Source organism: Pezoporus flaviventris, unplaced genomic scaffold, assembly GCF_033815535.1.
Source record: "Pezoporus flaviventris isolate CSIRO_AGI_PZ_B2104156 unplaced genomic scaffold, CSIRO_AGI_Pfla_v1 ptg000025l, whole genome shotgun sequence".
In the NCBI taxonomy this organism is placed as follows: Eukaryota; Metazoa; Chordata; class Aves; order Psittaciformes; family Psittacidae; genus Pezoporus; species Pezoporus flaviventris.
In genome coordinates this window covers 12,842,796-12,859,904 of record NW_026892573.1, presented here as the reverse complement: position 1 = coordinate 12,859,904, position 17,109 = coordinate 12,842,796, and the positions used below count along the sequence as shown (strand labels likewise).

Genomic DNA, 17,109 nt, shown 5'->3' with positions numbered 1-17,109 from the left:
ACGAGGCCTTGGGTGATATGGTTTAGTGTAAGGTGTCCCTGCCCATGGCAGGGGGGTTGGAACGAGATGATCTTAAGGTCCTTTCCAACCCTAACTATTCTGTGATTCTATGTGAACCTAACATTCAGCAACCCAGCTCAAGTCACTCTAATGAACCTAGACTTAGTTTATTGACAAGAACATAGCTGCGGAAACATGGTGGAATTCATTGGGAGTCAGGGACCTAAATGCTGTTGAGGACCTGAGTTTAACTTCCTCAAGTCAGCAATCCTACCTTAATGGCTTCTTTGGAAAGCATATATTTGTTATGACGTTCATGTATATTTATGGACACTATAGGATAGGTATAATGGGCAACAATATCATTTTGAGCCTAAAATCATTATTAAAGTCCTATATCAGCAGAGTTTAGTGTACAGGAGGTTACAATAAATAAAGCAAGAGCTTAAATGTACCGCTTTGTTTTCTGCCCATGGATGAAATGAGCACACAGAGGAAACGTGATTCTTTAGTGTATGCAAATTTATTCAACTCTTCCATTATTTATTTACACCTAATGACTGATACCAACAGATGAGGTAAAAATATGAGGTATTGGTATAACATTTTAAAATGTAATTATCATAATGTATTCTCAAATGGCAATGTAACAATACAAAATACTGTAGTAGCTGAATGGTAGACGTGGCATAATGTGCATTTTAATGAAATCTTATGTCATTGATACATGGCTCGGAGATGCCAGAAGCACATGACAGAGCTTCTGCAAGGGTAGGAGAACAACCCCACCTTGCTAATGGCTGCAGGTGCCACAGGGTTCCTTCCAGCTGAGTGATGACTTATCAGACAGGATAAAACCACTGTCCAGGCTTTCCCTTCATTTCCTCAAGAAATTATTTACTGCCAGAAAATTGCCATTCCCAGGGCCAGAAGTTCTGTGCCCATTAACACTGAGGCATTATTGTATTAATTAATGCAAACTAACGTAGCAGAAGTGTTCCAATTGCTCATGTTTTCAGCTCATGTTTTCAGAAAACAGCCATCACAAAACCTGCTGCCCTGGCTACAGGCATTTGGGAGGAGGTGCTGCTTTCTGGGACTGGCAGCTCCACTGGAACCAGGGGACTGGCTGTGCCCCACCAGCTCCCAAGCCACCACTTGCTCCTGGGAAGGCTGGACCTGGGCAGTGGTGCTCTGCAGCTGGCTGGTGACTGCCAGACCCCAACAATAACACACAATAATTGCACATTGCAACTGTTGCTGGCCATAAACTCAAGGCAGGAACTCAGGGGCAGCCAACCTCCCCGGTCTTGTGAGCTGCACAATAAAATGTGGGTGAGTCAGGTCATGGGGGGAAGATAGTGACTTTCTGGGGTCCTGCTGCTCCATGGAGACCTTGCCCCTGTCCATGCCAAGCTACCATCAGCTTGCTTCCTCAGATTGCAGGGTTGTTCCCTACCAGCACAGCCCTTACATGTGTGCACAATGGCAAGTAGTGTCCCACTTGCTCTAAGAGCTATCAAGAGCCACACAAGGTCCATCCCACAGCCTGCATTCCTGGGGCAGATTCAAAGCACTGGCTTTGAAGAGACTGCCTAGTCTACAAAATCTGTAGCTTCATGGAGGAAATGTATCCTGCTTAATTGACCTCATATTAAATCTTAGTGGATTTTGTTGGAAGGACTGAGCTAAAACACTGGTTATAAATGACTCAGCTGGTTTATGCAGCAATAAATAAAGTAAAAGTGAACAACTGTGATTAATGAACAACAGTATTAACAGGCTTGTACATACATTACATATAAATGTAATATAGTTTTTGGTCATCGGTTAGTTATAAACAAAATGAAACCCTGCTCCAAAGATAACATCAACAAATTCTTATTATTACTTTTAAAGCATTGTTCCATTAGCAAAATAATAGGTCCCTGAAAATGAAATTATAAATAGGATTAAATGGCTCCTACTCCTCATCATCAGGGGCTAATCCTGCTCCCACCAATGCCTACAGAAGCAGGATCATGCAGATCAGTGCATTATAATATGAAAATGCTTGCTGTTACTATAAAAGCAATATTTCCAAATATAGTCTGCATTTAGCCTTTTAAATCTCCAAGATGTTTTTAAAAGCTTAAAAAAAGTTTAGTTATTTGTATAGTAAGAATATTAAAAAGAATGGTGTTCATCTGCCTGTCTTTGTGTCCACCAGATGCAAAAAATCTGCTTTGGAGTTCCTTACAATTAGCCATCTGTATGGGAGAAGGAAAGGACAACACAGAAACACTTACTCAGAACTTAGACGAAAGGCTAAAAAGAAAGAAAGAAAAGAAAGAAAAAGATTTACAGCTTAATAACCTACCAGTCTGATTTCAGACACCTCAGTACACAAAGCATTATCTTGTACTCTCCAAGAATGAGCAGTTACTTTGAATGCTGTGCATACTGAGGTTCTCAAGTGGCACATATACCATTATTATAATTAAGGCAACAGGTAAGTTTACAACACCTTGTACTAACAGTCACAATTCTGCAGCTGAATATAAATGGCCTTCAAAATGTCTATCATCTCAGTTACATTTCCACATAATTTATTGGTGAAACTGATCCAATCCTCATTATTTTTTAATGCAGAGTAACCTCCTACTTCCTTAGTTCTTTTAATTCTTCCTACATCTATTTCTAGGTACCTTCTTACAGCATACACAAACACGCAACGTATTTGAGAACAGGCGTTTCTGTTATCACACGGATTATGCCTGGTAGTCCTGTGATAATAGCAAACACAGCTTATGCAGCAGTGACACACTAAGAAACAAGTGACAGATTCACTTAAGGTCCAACTTATGTAAGTGATTTGCACTAAGTTATATACAAAATAATTAATTTATACATATACATATATATAGATATAATATAGATAAATATATACACACTGTACATATTTTATTTACAATTAAAATATGCTTCTTAGAAGCCTTTAAATACCAGAGTTATGTGACACACAAGTAATGGCAATAGTCTGATTTTAAAGTACTAATGATAGAAGCTCTCTGAAGAAATGTTTACTTCAATAATAGAAATTAACATAGAAGGGATGCGGCGGGGGGAGGTGAAGCCTCCAGAATAAAAGAACTTTCCTACAAAATTCCTCTTTTGGCTTTGTACAGACCCAGGTCTGGTCAGATTTCTGCAGCTTAAATAAGACCTTTGCTTTCAGTATTCCTGTTCCTGCCAGTCCCCGATTTATGCTCACATGCTCCCAAGAACACTCCCTCAGATTTTTGTTTCTGGTCCCTCGGCAATCAGAGGCTGAAATGAGTTTCTTATCCTGGCAACTTCTGCTGCACACAGATGTCCAAAGCCTTTGTTGTACCACTCTGGGGAATGTCCTCTGAAGAAATGGAAACAGAATTATTGAGAAACTCAAACACTCAAGAAATATGCCCACAGGAACAGGCTTGCCATGCTTCCTACTCCCCGCTGCCAGTGGTAATGGTGGGAACTTTACATACTTGTCACTGTAAGTGTACTATGAAGTTCTCCCTTGCAGTAATCAAATAAGCAGATTTTATTGCTGTGTCACATTGTTACAGCTGTAGATGCTGAACAGAGAAAAGAGCTTGGTGGATAGAAAAGACTGCAGAAAGACTCCAAAACAGCAAAGCTACATTGACCACGTGCTCTGTTCCCCACACCTCCCATCCCTGAGCTGGCAGATTTTGCCCTGCTGAATGGACATGTGCTTTTTGCAGGTGGGATACTTACTTTAGGTCAATTCTGCAGATGTGTGTTAGCCTAGCTTTTCCTGAGCCACATGGCTCTATCAAGTACTGAGAGTCCATCACAATGGCTCGCACAGCTCCCATAGGAGGAGCCTCTTCATGCTCCACAGAGATGGCAACCAGCATGCACATCCCCTTTGGCAAATCTGTCCTCCATGTCCTGCAGCAACACATTCAAGACAGAATCACTTTAGTAATGGAACTTTTGGGCATAAAAGTAAGAACCAGAATGAAAGTTACAGTTTACTTCCTGCCTATCCTTGTTGTGCATGCAGTGCCACTGGACTGTCTAGGAGTCCCCAGCAGAGTTTTGTGTTTCCAAGCTGGGAGTCTGACCATTATGTGAATGGCAACCTGTCTGTTGCTGCAGACTCCAGGTGGAGAAGTTTTGCTTCTCCACATGAGCATTTTGCAACCATTATGTCTTAGAGGGCTTTCTACAGACAGAAGTTTTGGAAAGTAGATAAAAGTGAGCATAAGGCATCCGGCAAAGGCTTAAATGTTGCACTGTACTTATGCAGACTTACAAACAAATACGGTTTAGCACAGCAGAAATCCTCTCTACAACTCACTTCTGAAACTCCCACAACATGTTTCAAGGGCACCTGAATTAAAAATCAAGATGTCTTAATTTTTTCCTTCTTCCAAATTTCTAGCCTTACATACTGCAGAAGTTTTCCACCAAGTTCAGGAGACCTAGGCTGCAATAGAATCATAAATCAACAAGGTTGGAAAAGACTTTTAAGATCATCAAATCCAACCTTTACCCCAAGACTGCCAAGTCCACCACTAAACCATGTCACTGAGGGACTTGTCTACACAGCTTCTGAACACTTTCAGGGGTGGTGACTCCACCACTTCCTTGGGCAGCCTGTTCCAATGCCTGACCACCGTTTTGGTAAAGACTTTTTTCCTAATACCTAGTCCAATCCTCTGGTGGTGCATTTTTCAGTTGTTCTGTAAGCATTCTCTACATATTCTGCTGTCTCATATTTTTGTCATCTGCCTCAAGCCTGACAGGATAGGTCTGTGCTTTCCTATGCTGTGGGAAGAAACGAGAAATTCACACTGTGCTGCTGTGTAATCTGCATCACCTTGCCATGGACTCTCTGAGACAGGGATTAATGCTACCTTGGGAATATCATGTTTTAGTAGGTAAGCTGCTTTCAAGAACTGTTGAAGTTTGGACTTCAGCAGATAATTTTAACATTCTGCATTTTTCATACATTAAACTGAGCTGTACTCAAGAAGGAAGATATTTCTTCTGAAACTTCAGAAGCTTTTACATGTGTCTGTGCATTAATAAAAACTATAAGCTATCTTGGCAGATGAAACACATGGAAAGTAGAAAAATCACTCCTCAGCTCTACTGTGAAATGCTGAACCATCTACTGTGAATGCCTGCACAGGGCTTAGATGTGACTGTATTATTTTGGTAACCAGGCAGCACTTACTTGAGCCATTTATGAAGTGGAAAATTGTAACCCAGACACTGCAGAAGACTTATGATTCCTATTCCTGGTTATACAGATTTAAGCCAGTTTCTACTTCTCTATTTTACAGTAGTAAAAACAGGCATGGTACTTAACTCAGATTGATGCCATGATACTTAATGTACATTAAACATCTGAGGAATCTTTAATGAAAAGCAATGCCTCTGCAGGGCAGCTAAGAGGTGTGTCAGATCCCAGGCATATGAAACATTGCCCCTGTCCTCTTACCATTAGTATTCTTAAGGGAGCCTAATCCCCTTGTTATGACTATAGAATTGAAAGAATAAAACAACAACTAAATTTATCCTCTTGCATCCAGAACTTTGATTGGGAAGGAGAAAACTGCTGTCTGTTAAAATATATTTATTCATGTCCCCAGAGGTGCATTGTAATTTCACTGCCCACTTCCCACCAATCATGAGGTATCAAACTGACTGCGATATTGTTGTCAAACCTTGCTGTAAACTTAATGATATAAATCAAAAGAGATAAACAACAGAATCTGACAGATCTGCCTGACAGCTGTTTTTAGCCTTTAAAAACCCACCAGGATCCTGTTTTATGATATGTATTTCAGTCCTTGGGGGTCATTCTGCCTGGGTTAGTGAAAAGAATGAGAACTTGATGGCAAGATTTTTCTTTAAGTGATGTGACTGCACAGCAGGTCTTTAAAGAACACAAACCACCATGAAACCTAATAGTGTGAACTAAGTGGCAAATAAGAGGACAGAATTACGGTCATCAAAACCTCCTCACCGGTGCCAGACAATCTTCTCAGTGTTATGTGGAGAGCCAAATTTATCATTGATTTAAGTCAATAATATTATATAAGAATATTAACTATAAAATAATTTAGTCTAGTATACTGTGGGAAGGCAAAGGAAATAAAGCAATGGGAGGACTGGTGTTTTAACATTACAAAGAACTTGCAGAAAACATTTTTAAAATCTTTCCCTAAGAGTGCCAATAATTCTTCCCTTATACTGACAATATCTGCATGCTGTCATTCTCTAAGAGAACAGAGATGTTCATAAAAGGGAGGTACTATCATAATTACAAATCATAAATACTGCTTTGTATTTCTTTGCCGCATCCCTTTAATCAAAGAAAGCAGAGAGAAGGAACAGGAATGCACAAATCCTGAAATAAATAACTGCAGAACTGACCCTGTAAGTGAAATATGTCAGCAGCTCCACAATAGCTCCAAGCAAGCAAAGGGCCAGGATTTCAAAGGCAGAAGGTGCAAAAGAGGATTTTTTTTGGTCTGTTCTGTACAGGCAGACAGAGAACAGCAGAACTGGGACTGAAATTGGAGTACTGGTACACAACTACACATTTGAGAGATGTGATCCCCTGGAATACAGTCAGAATACATATCTTCTGCCTTTTTTTGTTCATTTCCACATTAGTATTTTTATGGGTTACCATTTCTTGGTCTATGAAGACTCCAACTGCAAATCAAAAATAACAACATACATAGACACCGAATAGCCACCTTAGCTTACAAAGGTCACTATCTTCTCTACTAAACATTTGGCTCTTCTACATCAGACATTCCCCAGGGAATGGCAAAAGCAGTGTAAAAACCAATTGGGTTCTATTTGGTCTGTTTTGACGATAAAGCTAGGAGAGAACAGCAGCTATTATCAGACATCTGTTCTAAGGAAGAAATGATATTTATGGCCTCAGGAGTATGTGCTGCTCAAATTACATCAGAGGAAAGGTCAGCATGCTCTAGGTGAACAATTCTAATTCAGTTTGAGAAATAAACACTGCTGTCCAGAAGTAGAGTTCTCGAAGCACCATTACACAGATGCAAAAGCTGGGATAAGACTGCATCTTCCTTGCATGCACTGCAGGAAGCAAAGGTACTGAAGAACTGTCCTTTAGCTCACCTTAGAACAACAAAGTCTCGAACGGGATGAGGAGCCATGCTATTCAAAATGTACTGGTAAACTTCTGTCTGCTTGTCCAGGCTCTCAACCACCTTCCACTGCAAGAAGTCCTCATCCCAGAGGTGACGTTCTCTCAGCACTCTGTTCAGAACAACTGATGGGGGGGCTTCAACTTCCACTGAGGCTTTCCAAAGCCTTAGTGGGTTCCCATCCCCAACCTGGAGTAAAGCAAGAAAGAATATAAACCCCCATGAATGATATGCCTATGGTCAGCAGAGGATAACTGAGGACAAAGTCTTGATATGGGTGTCTGACTGAAGCTTATTAACATGCCTATTTCCCTGCTAATCATTACTATTATTGCTATTGCTGCTGCTTTACTGTATGTGAAAACATCTGCATACTAGTCCTGGATGGAAAACTGAAGCCAGATTTCTGCTTTCACACCAGTGTATACCAGAAACAGTTCCCATAGTACCAGTGGGTTCCTGTATTATTTCTTGTGTGCCATTTTTTCAACCCCAAGCATGCCAAGTTAATACAGAAAATGTATGTAGAAGTAAAAAAGAAATGACTGAAACCTTGGGCTGGAGTAAAGCTACCACCTTGGGCAATCTGATGCACTAGTTGGGACTGAGGATCCATTAACCCTCCTGGTAAATTGATGGAAGAGCAGAACACACGCTGATTCGGTTTTGTGTCAGGTACACAGATGTTTGCTCCTCAAAACAGCTGCAAGGGAGATATTGGGAAAATGCCTTTCAAAGACGTAACCCACAAACTGCTTGCTAATTCTTCCTAGCTCATGGTTCCTGTTACTTGTTGTACCTTCACAGCACACAGGAACGGGAACACAAAGTGCTGGGCTATGAAGGAGGTGAATATCCTAAATTCCACATAAAGAGCTTTTCTGCATGGTTTTAGAGGTCAGATTTCAGGCAGCAAACAAGTTAACTGTAATCATTAGATCTTGCAAGCCCTGATTTTCCAACCCCTCCCTACCGTAGCATCCTCATGTATCAATGTGAGTGCTCTCATATCAATCTAGTACTCCAGAAACCTCCAGAGCCTCCCACAGGCCCAGGATTGTGTCCCTAGAAACCCACCTTGCACCTCAAATTATTTTGTTGTTACAATTCCTACTCCCCAAAGCTCCCAGTTCCCCAGTCCCCCTGCCCCAGAGCCCGAGGGGTCCCCAATCCCTTCTGTATTCTCACATGCCAGACCTCTGCATGCCCCTATTCACTCCCTCCCCTTTCTCACATCCTAGTCTCACCTGAGCCCTGCTACTCCCTCCCCAGGCTCCTCTGCAGTCCCTCACTGGAGGCATCACTCACAGAAGCTGGCTACAAACCAGCGTAACTGCAATTTCTTTGCCTTAACAGAGGGTTTGCATTACCCAAACGGGTAATTCTGCCTCCTGCCCCCTCACCATCTAGATCATACACTTTTTCCAGTGTTCTTCCCCATAGTAACTAGAATCACCCACCCCAGTCTATCCCCTCCTTTCACTAGCTGCTGCTGTTTTGCAGATCTTTGTTTTGCCGTTGCATTTCTACTAGCCCTGAACTCCACTGTCTGCAGGGACCCTGCAGCACTCTCCTGATTGCAGTGGTCTGGCTTCCCCTGCAGAAGTGATGGAGCCAGGAACAACTTCAGAAATTTTCATAAAAGTTGCAGATAACAAAAACCCACTGGAAACATGGATAAGAGGATCAGGGATAAAACTGGTCATGTGGCTGGCCTGGCTAAGTAAAGCAGTGGAGAGCCTGAAGAGCTTTTTTAATACGTATGCTCTGCTGTGTTCTCCATACTCCTGGCAAACAACAGGAGATAGCCAAAGAGCTTACCCAGGCAATGTTATCTGTTGTTTAAAGTCTCAGCTTGTTCTCTGGTTGTATTATGTGCTGTATCACTTTAACCATTTTGGAGACTTCAGCTTGATTTGTGTGCCTTTTCCTGGAATCTCATACTTGAATCACTTATCTTACATTTTAAATTGCTTTTGGTAGTCCTTTTAAAAAAATCCTGTGCCTCACCAGACAGAAGGGTATGTATTTAGCCATGCGACAAGTCAGAGTGTCGTGTAGCTAGGATGTATTTTGCTTTGGTTTCTTTACTGCTTCTTCCATGTCTCCCCAAATTACCTTTTTGTAGGCAAGATCTGTGTTCTCTATACTGGAACATGTGACCCATCCTTTGAATTTCTCTTTTGCTTCTTTTTGGAGATTCTGCATGAGATTTTCTAGGTACGTCTGATAGTTCCCTCCTTCCTCATCCACTTGTTTCCCAAGCTCGTCCAGGGTGGGAGAATGTACTTCTGCATCTACATAGGAGTTTCGGGACTGGGTGACCATCTCATGTGGGACCTGTGCCACAGAAGGGAGGGAAAACACACAGGGAAGTTCTTACACTGAGAACTTCTCCTTAAGGCAATGTGTTTAAAGGATAATGCACCATTCAGCGTCCAACTGCAGTAAGCTATGACCTATAAAATGGATACCTATTTGTGTTTGCTTCTTATGCAAGATGAGAAAACAAAGCAGTATAAAGAAACAGTCCATGGCTTAGAACAGCAGTACTCATGCAGAACCATATTAGACTGTTCAGCTGTATGTCAATACACCCATGTTACTCCTTTAGACACCATAAATTTTATCCTGTGCTTCTGGAGAAGGGAGATACGAGTATTATCTCTCCTCCACCTACAGTGCAAGTAGGTGCAGGAATGACTGCATCTCCCTATGTGATTTTATTACATGACACAGAAATAAAGTGTATCAGCTCTTCCTTTTGAGACAAATAAGTTTCAATTAAGATGTTAAAGCATAATAATAAAATTAAATATTAAATCAGCAGATTTTGAATTTAGACTAAAAATTCCTAAAACTGCCACCCTGCATTTTCAATAGCTATGTCTTTGAAGGGAATAGTCAGAAATGAGATAAATAAACTTTAGATGAAGCAAGTTTACAAATAAGAGAGGCACCATCAATCTCTGAGCTAGTACAAGACAGAAAATGTAAGCATAAACATAAATACTTCAAAGGATGCTGCATTATGTGGCCATGAATAATGCCGTTTGAGTCTCCCACTCACCTCAAAAAGTTTGTTGCATTCCATTATCATGTGAGCAAGTCCCTGAGTAGCTGCCAGGTTTTCACTGAGGTCCTTCTGATCTGGCTTCCCTGTTGCATATTTTTTCTGTATGACTCTGTAATTGAATTCAGTGTCTCAGGTAAAAAGAGCTGTATCTTTTTATTATGAAAGCAAACACCAGCAGGATGTTCATAACATCAGTGAGAAAAGCCTATCTTTAGTTTTCATTTATCACAGATTGCTCGGACTTTTTAAAGGAAAAATGTTTACCTAAAATATTATTGAGCTAAAGGTAAAAGCAGGGAAGGTTATGCATGTCCTACATTAGGTGCTGTACATTTTGAAATGGATTTCTAAAAGACATGATGTACACTGGTTTACATTGTTACTGCTTAAAGTGCTTGCTCTGACACTGGTTATACATGTTACTCTGATACTGGTTATACATGCCCTGTTCAGTCTTCACTCACCATGTTACATGCCATCTTGATGTTGCCTGAAAAAAATTCTATTTCCCCAGGTGGCAGAACATAGCCAGAAAATGCAGAGTGTAAGATCACTCACTGAAAATCTATATATCAAAATCCTTTAAAATATGGTCAGTCTTTGGCTTCAACCAGAGCAAAATAAGGCCCTTTCCCTTCACAGAAGCCAACAGTACTCATGCAAAACTCACTAGCACCCCACTGACACTCTGCATGGAACGCAGGCACTGCATATCCACAACAGACAGCCAGAAATGCCTGCAGGCTTGTGAAAACATGTTCCGTGCATGTACAAGTGTGCTTCTGGCTCTGAAGCATAGGCTTTCCCCTCTCACTGAAGCCAAGCCCTGTGTAACGTGCTGGAAAGCAGATGCTTTGGAAAATGTTATCCTGCATACCCTGAGAAACACTGGAAGCATCACTTTGTGGTAAGGATATAACTATTAATAGCATTGAGAAGAAACTTACCTTGGTGAGCTTTCTTTCTTCACTATATTGAGGTGGAAGAGGGAAGGGGCCAGACAAACAGCTATGTTCATAGGAGTCATCTGGTTCTCCTCCACAGAGGTGACATCGCTCAGGAAGCATAGCAGAGTCTGCAGAACCTCCCGGTTCTCATCAGACATCAGCATGATGGCTGCCTGCACTGCTTGCAGACGCTGCTCCTTGGGGACGTCTGGGAAAAAGCAAGCGATGTTCAGTGGGTCAATTGTAAGATCAGATAGGGATCCAGCAACAAGACAGAATTAGCACAGGCATTCACACTCTGGGAATGGCTCTCTGAAGAGGCAGATGACAAGGGACCAAGGGGCAAAGATGAGATGGTTGCTGCAAGGCCATGGTACTTGCTCCTCTCCTCCATCAAGCATAGTTCAGCTAGCCAGCGCATGACATTTATCTGTTCATTTGAGAGGCTGTTCTCCTAAAAAGAGACTGAACTTCATTTAAAGTTTATGAAGGGAGAGCAGTACTCAGTGCTGCTATGGTATTTTTCAAGTTCTTTTTGCCCCTGGGAAGACAGTTCAAAAGTCTTCACGAAAATACTTCTACTTGTGTCCTAAACCATAAAAGAGTTTAATGAAAGTAATGGATATGCCTAAATAGCACTTCAGACAGATCCATTTCTAAAACTACCATAAGTTTTCTCAGTTTAGACTTGGAGCCATCCTCTGGGTATTACATATGCTCTATATAATTGAACAGAAAAAGAACAAAAGCAGATTTACAGTAGAGGGAACAGCCAGCTTTTAAGCTCTGCCTGCTAGCCTTGTACAAGCACTTTATTTTAAAAGCTTTCAGACATGAATGACAAACTGAACACAGTCCAGTGCTTCCAATTTTCTAGAAGTGACAAGGCCAGGTCTTTCCGAGAAGTCAGAGGAGCCCTTGTTAAATCCATGCAACATGTCTTTTCTCCCCACATAATCTCTGGTACTTCCTCACCTGCACTGTGTAGTAGTGGGCCTGATGCATAGAGAAGACTTCAAGTCATAGATAAACATTAGGCAACTGAGAGTTTTAGGGAAATGGAAAATGTTTCACCAATGCTATGCCACATAGATTGCTACATGATTCACTTCCTCCCCAAGCCTCTGTGTTACAGCAAATCAAGCCATTCTGGTTATGTAAAAAGATCTTTAGTGCACCCCAGAAGATCAGAAATCCTTTGCCAATATACCGAGAGAGGAAAAATCCTTCCTAACTTCACATTAATAATTATTTAAACTGGATGAAAAGGAAGAAAAACTCCCAGCTACAGATTTATTTAATTGGAGACATTACGAAAGACAATTGGTATCCCAGCAATTTTCGACATTTTTCTTTCTGTGAAAGGAGTTTTGTCAGTACTGTCTAAACCAGAAAAATATGTTTGTTGTTGGTTGCATGGAAAAAACCTCACTACTAATTCTTAATCTAAACATTTGTCTCCAGTGTCTAAAGAGCTCATCTTTTCCTGTTCCCATGTTGGATTAAAGAGACTCATCCTCAAGTCTACCTGAAATATTTTAAACTACTGGTACAGTTGAAGAAAATCTTTCCTGGCAGCTTCCCCCCACCACAATCAGTGTAAAAAGAGTTCTTCAGACTTCCTACTGCAGTACCACATAGGACTACAGTCCACCTGTGCCACTATTTACATCTTTCTGTCAGCTGGTAGTGATGTTTCACCCTTTCACCGTTCAGCCTCATGGCTGTTGTGAATTCGAATGCCAGGCTCCCGAGTCAGACCTGGGGAGCTCCCCACCACCAGTGACATTGAGATCTGCCACATCTCTCTTCCTTTGGCAAGGTGGTAGTTTACTTGCAGTCTCTCCTGTGCCAAGATAGGACATTTCAAATTTTCATCAAACAATAGTCTGAAAGTCATTTGTTTCCAAGGACATGTAGAACATGTCCTTCTAGTGGGCAATCCTCTCCTTGGCCTCTTCACTACAGAAACAATTGTGATTGCCATTTTATTATCGCTAAGTGTTGCTGTTGCTTTTCTGAAAAAGCTTATCAATGTATGCATAGACAGCCAAGAACTGCAACTTGTAATCAGGAAAGAAGAGGGGGAAATGATGTTCCAGGACTAGGTGCCAAATGTTCACTTCTGTCCCAAGATGTCATATATGACCAAGTCCACTGAACTTATTTGCAGTGCTGCCTCTCACATGCAGGATCACAGCATTTCTCTACCAGCTGCAAGACACTGTTATGTTAAATACATTAGTGACTACGTGCCATAAGAGAGATTTTTACAGTAAAGGAAGGCAACAGAAGTAACATAAATTCCCTAGCACTGGGATTATGCAGTGTTTAAAAATGGCTTTCTATTGTTTTGGCAGATGAAAGTGCCAGTCTGCAAGTGAAGTGTCTAGTCTGCAAGTGAAGACTAGACACACTTCTCTTTAGTGCATCCAATTATTTGGCTTAGGCTGGCTGGGTATGCTGTTCTGTATCTGAGAGAGCACTGGCTGACTGACCTTCATAATGGACACTGTCAGGAAAAATTCTAATTCCTCTGGCCTCTCAGTATTTTCCTCACTGTTTATTTCTCTCAAGTCTGGAGAAAAGATACACAGTAATTTCCTGATTTACAGGGATTTTCATCATTCTGATACATTTGAGCTGCAGTTCTTGCTGAAAGCTGCTTATACCAAAATGAAGAAATCCACTGGCTTTTTTATTTTCTCTGTGAGATCCTTATATAAAAGCTAAATGAAAACAGCTTTTTGCTTGCATGTAGGCATTACTGACAATAATGAAAAGGTAAATAATCGAAAGTCACGGCAAGTAAAAGGACTGCAAAGGCACATGTTCTTATGGTCAAATAACAATTCTCCATGCCCAGAAGTCTCACTTATATTGAGATGCCTGCATGTCTGCTGCCCAGAAAGATGGTAGATGTGCCATCCGCAGAGACACTCAAGGCCAGGCTGGATGTGGTTATGGGCAACCTGATCTAGTTGATGATGTCCCTGCTCATTACAGGGGGGTTGGACTAGATGAGCTCTGAAGGTCCCTTCCAACCCAAAATGGTCTGAGATTCTATGAAATGGGCCCACAGTTCAAAGAAATCTGTCAAAAACATAAGTCTTTGCATTTTTTATGTCATACAATCATAGAATAGTTAGGGCTGAAAAGAATCTTAAGATCATCAACTTCCAACACCCATGTCATGGGCACAGAAACCTCACACTAAACCATGTCAGCCAAGGCTCCACCCAACCTGGCCTTGAACATTGCCAGGGATGGAGCATTCACAACCTCCCCGGGCAACCCATTCCAACCCATGCCTCACCACCCTCACAGGAAAGAATTCCTTCCTTATATCCAGTCTAAACTTCCTCTGTTTTAAGTCTGAACCCGTTACTCCTTGTCCTATCACTACAGTCCCTAATGAAGAGTCCCTCCCCAGCAGCCCTATAGGCCCCCTTCAGATACTGGAACGCTGCTATAAGGTCTCCACGCAGCCTTCTCTTCTCCAGGCTGAACAGCCCCAACTTTCTCAGCCTGTCTTACATAGGGGAGGTGCTCCAGTCCCCTGAGCATCCTTGTGGCCCTCCTCTGGACTTGTTCCAACAGTTCCATGTCTGTTTATGTTGAAGACACCAGAACTGCACACAATACTGCAAGTGAGGTCTCACAAGAGAAGAGTAGAGGGGCAGGATCACCTCCTTCAACCTGCTGGTCATGCTCCTTTTGATGCAGCCCAGGATACGGTTGGTTTTCGGGGCGGCAAGCGCACACTGCCTGCTCATGTTCAGTTTTTCATTGACCAACACCCCCAAGTCCTCTGTAAGGCTGCTCTGAATCTCTTCTCTGCCCAACCTGTAGCTGTGCCTGGGATTGCTCTGACCCAGGTGCAGGACCTTGCACTTGGCATGGTTAAACTTCATGAGGTTGGCATCAGCCCACCTCACAAGCGTGTCAAGGTCCCTCTGGATGGCATTCCTTCCCTCCAGGGTATCAACTAAACCACACAGCTTGGTGTCATTGGCAAACTTGCTGATACCGTCCATGTCAGCGACAAAGATGTTGAACAAGACCCAACACCGATCCCTAAGGGACACCACTCGTTACTGGTCTCCAGCCGGACATTGAGCCATTGACCACAACTCTTTGGGAGCGGCCATGCAGCCAGTTCTTTATCCACCGAGTGGTCCGTCCATCAAATCGATGTCTCTCAAATTTAGAGACAAGGATGTCGTGTGGGACAGTGTCGAACGCTTTGCACAAGTTCAGGTAGATGATGTCAACTGCTCTACCCCTGTCCATCAGTTCTGTAGCCCCATCATAGAAGGCCACCAGATTGGTCAGGCAGGATTTCCCCTTAGTGAAGCCATGCTGGCTGTCACCAAGCACCTTGTTGATTTTCATGTGCCTCAGCATGCCTTCCAGGAGAATCTGCTCCAAGATTTTGCCAGGCACAGAGGTGAGACTGACTGGTCTGTAGTTCCCTGGATCATCCATTTTCCCCCTTCTTGAAAATGGGGGTTATATTTCCCTTTTTCCAGTCATCAGGAACTTCACCTGACTGCCATGATTTCTCAAATATAATGGACAGTGACTTAGCAATTGCATTCGCCAGCTTCTTCAGGACCCACGGATGGATTTCATCAGGTCCCACAGATTTGTGTATGTTCAGGTTCTTAAGATGGTCTCGAACCAGATCCTCTCCTACAGTGGGCCCAAGGTCTTCATTCTCACAGTCCCTGTGTCTGCCTTCCAAGACTTGGGTGGTTTGGTCAGAGCCTTTGGTAGTGAAGACCGATTCAAAGAAGTCATTCAGAACCTCAGCTTTCTTCAAATCCAGGGTAGTCAGTTCCCCTGAGAGCTTCCAGAGAGGGTCCACATTGTCCCTATTTTGTCTTTTATTTGTAAAGCAATTATAGAATCCTTTCCTGTTATCTTTCACATCCCTAGCCAAGTTTAATTCTAACTGGGCCTTAGCTTTCCTAACCTGGTCCCTAGCTTCCCGAATAACATCTCTGTACTCTCCCCAGGCTGCCTGTCCTTGCTTCCACCTTTTATAAGCCTCTTTTTTCCCCTCAAAGTTTCCTCAGCATCCAAGGAGGTCTCCTGGCCCTCCTGCTGCACTTCCTTCTGGTTGGGATGCAGCACTCCTGAGCTTGTAGCAGGTGATCCTTGAATATCGTCCAACAGTCTTGGGCCCCCCTGCCCTCTAGGGCTATATCCCATGGAACCTTACTAAGCAGGTTCCTGAAGAGGCCAAAGTCTGCTCTCTTGAAGTCCAGGGCAGTGAGCTTGCTGCACACTCTTCTCACTGTCCTGAGGATCTCAAATTCGACCATCTCGTGATCGCTGCATCCAAGGCTGCCCTGGAGAGTCACATTTCCAACGAGCCCTTCCCTGTTGGTGAGCATGAGGTCAAGCATGGCACCTCTCCTTGTCCGCTCCTCTGTTACTTGCAGAAGGAAATTGTCTTCTACACAATCGAGGAACCTCTTGGATTGCTTGTGCCGGGCCGTACCGTCCTTCCAACAGATGTCAGGGTGGTTGAAGTCACCCATGAGAACAAGGGCCTGCAAGCGTGAGGCTTTTCCTGTCTGTCTATGGAGTGCTTCACCCGCAGGTTCTCCTTGATCAGGCGATCTGTAACAGATCCCCACAGTAATGTCTCCCATAGCTGCTCTCCCTTTAACCCTGACCCACAAACTCTCTGTTAACTGCTCAACTGTCCCCAGACAGAGTTCCATACTCTCCAGCCTATCCCTAACATAAAGGGCAATTCCCCCCCCCCCCCCCCCCCCCCCCCCCGCCAGCTGCCAGGCCTGTCTTTTCTAAAGAGCCTGTAACCTTCCATCCCAACACTCCAGTCACAGGAGCCATCCCACCATGTTTCTGTGAT

General features: G+C 42.8%; 1 protein-coding gene across 9 annotated transcripts in view; it reads right to left on the bottom strand.

Annotated features, from left to right (window-relative positions):
* Positions 1-504: 504 nt before the first annotated feature.
* The window catches only part of STARD13 (StAR related lipid transfer domain containing 13), a 297,743-nt gene continuing 281,138 nt past the window's right edge, over positions 505-17,109 (bottom strand). For all 9 annotated transcript variants that reach the window (XM_061457525.1, XM_061457527.1, XM_061457524.1 and 6 more), the window contains 6 exons: positions 11,223-11,430; positions 10,270-10,384; positions 9,318-9,539; positions 7,171-7,388; positions 3,766-3,942; positions 505-3,391 (listed from right to left, as the gene is read on the bottom strand). In XM_061457525.1, the coding sequence (XP_061313509.1) occupies positions 3,274-3,391; positions 3,766-3,942; positions 7,171-7,388; positions 9,318-9,539; positions 10,270-10,384; positions 11,223-11,430 (1,058 nt within the window). In that variant the 3' untranslated portion in view covers positions 505-3,273. The remainder of the gene's footprint in view (positions 3,392-3,765; positions 3,943-7,170; positions 7,389-9,317; positions 9,540-10,269; positions 10,385-11,222; positions 11,431-17,109) is intronic.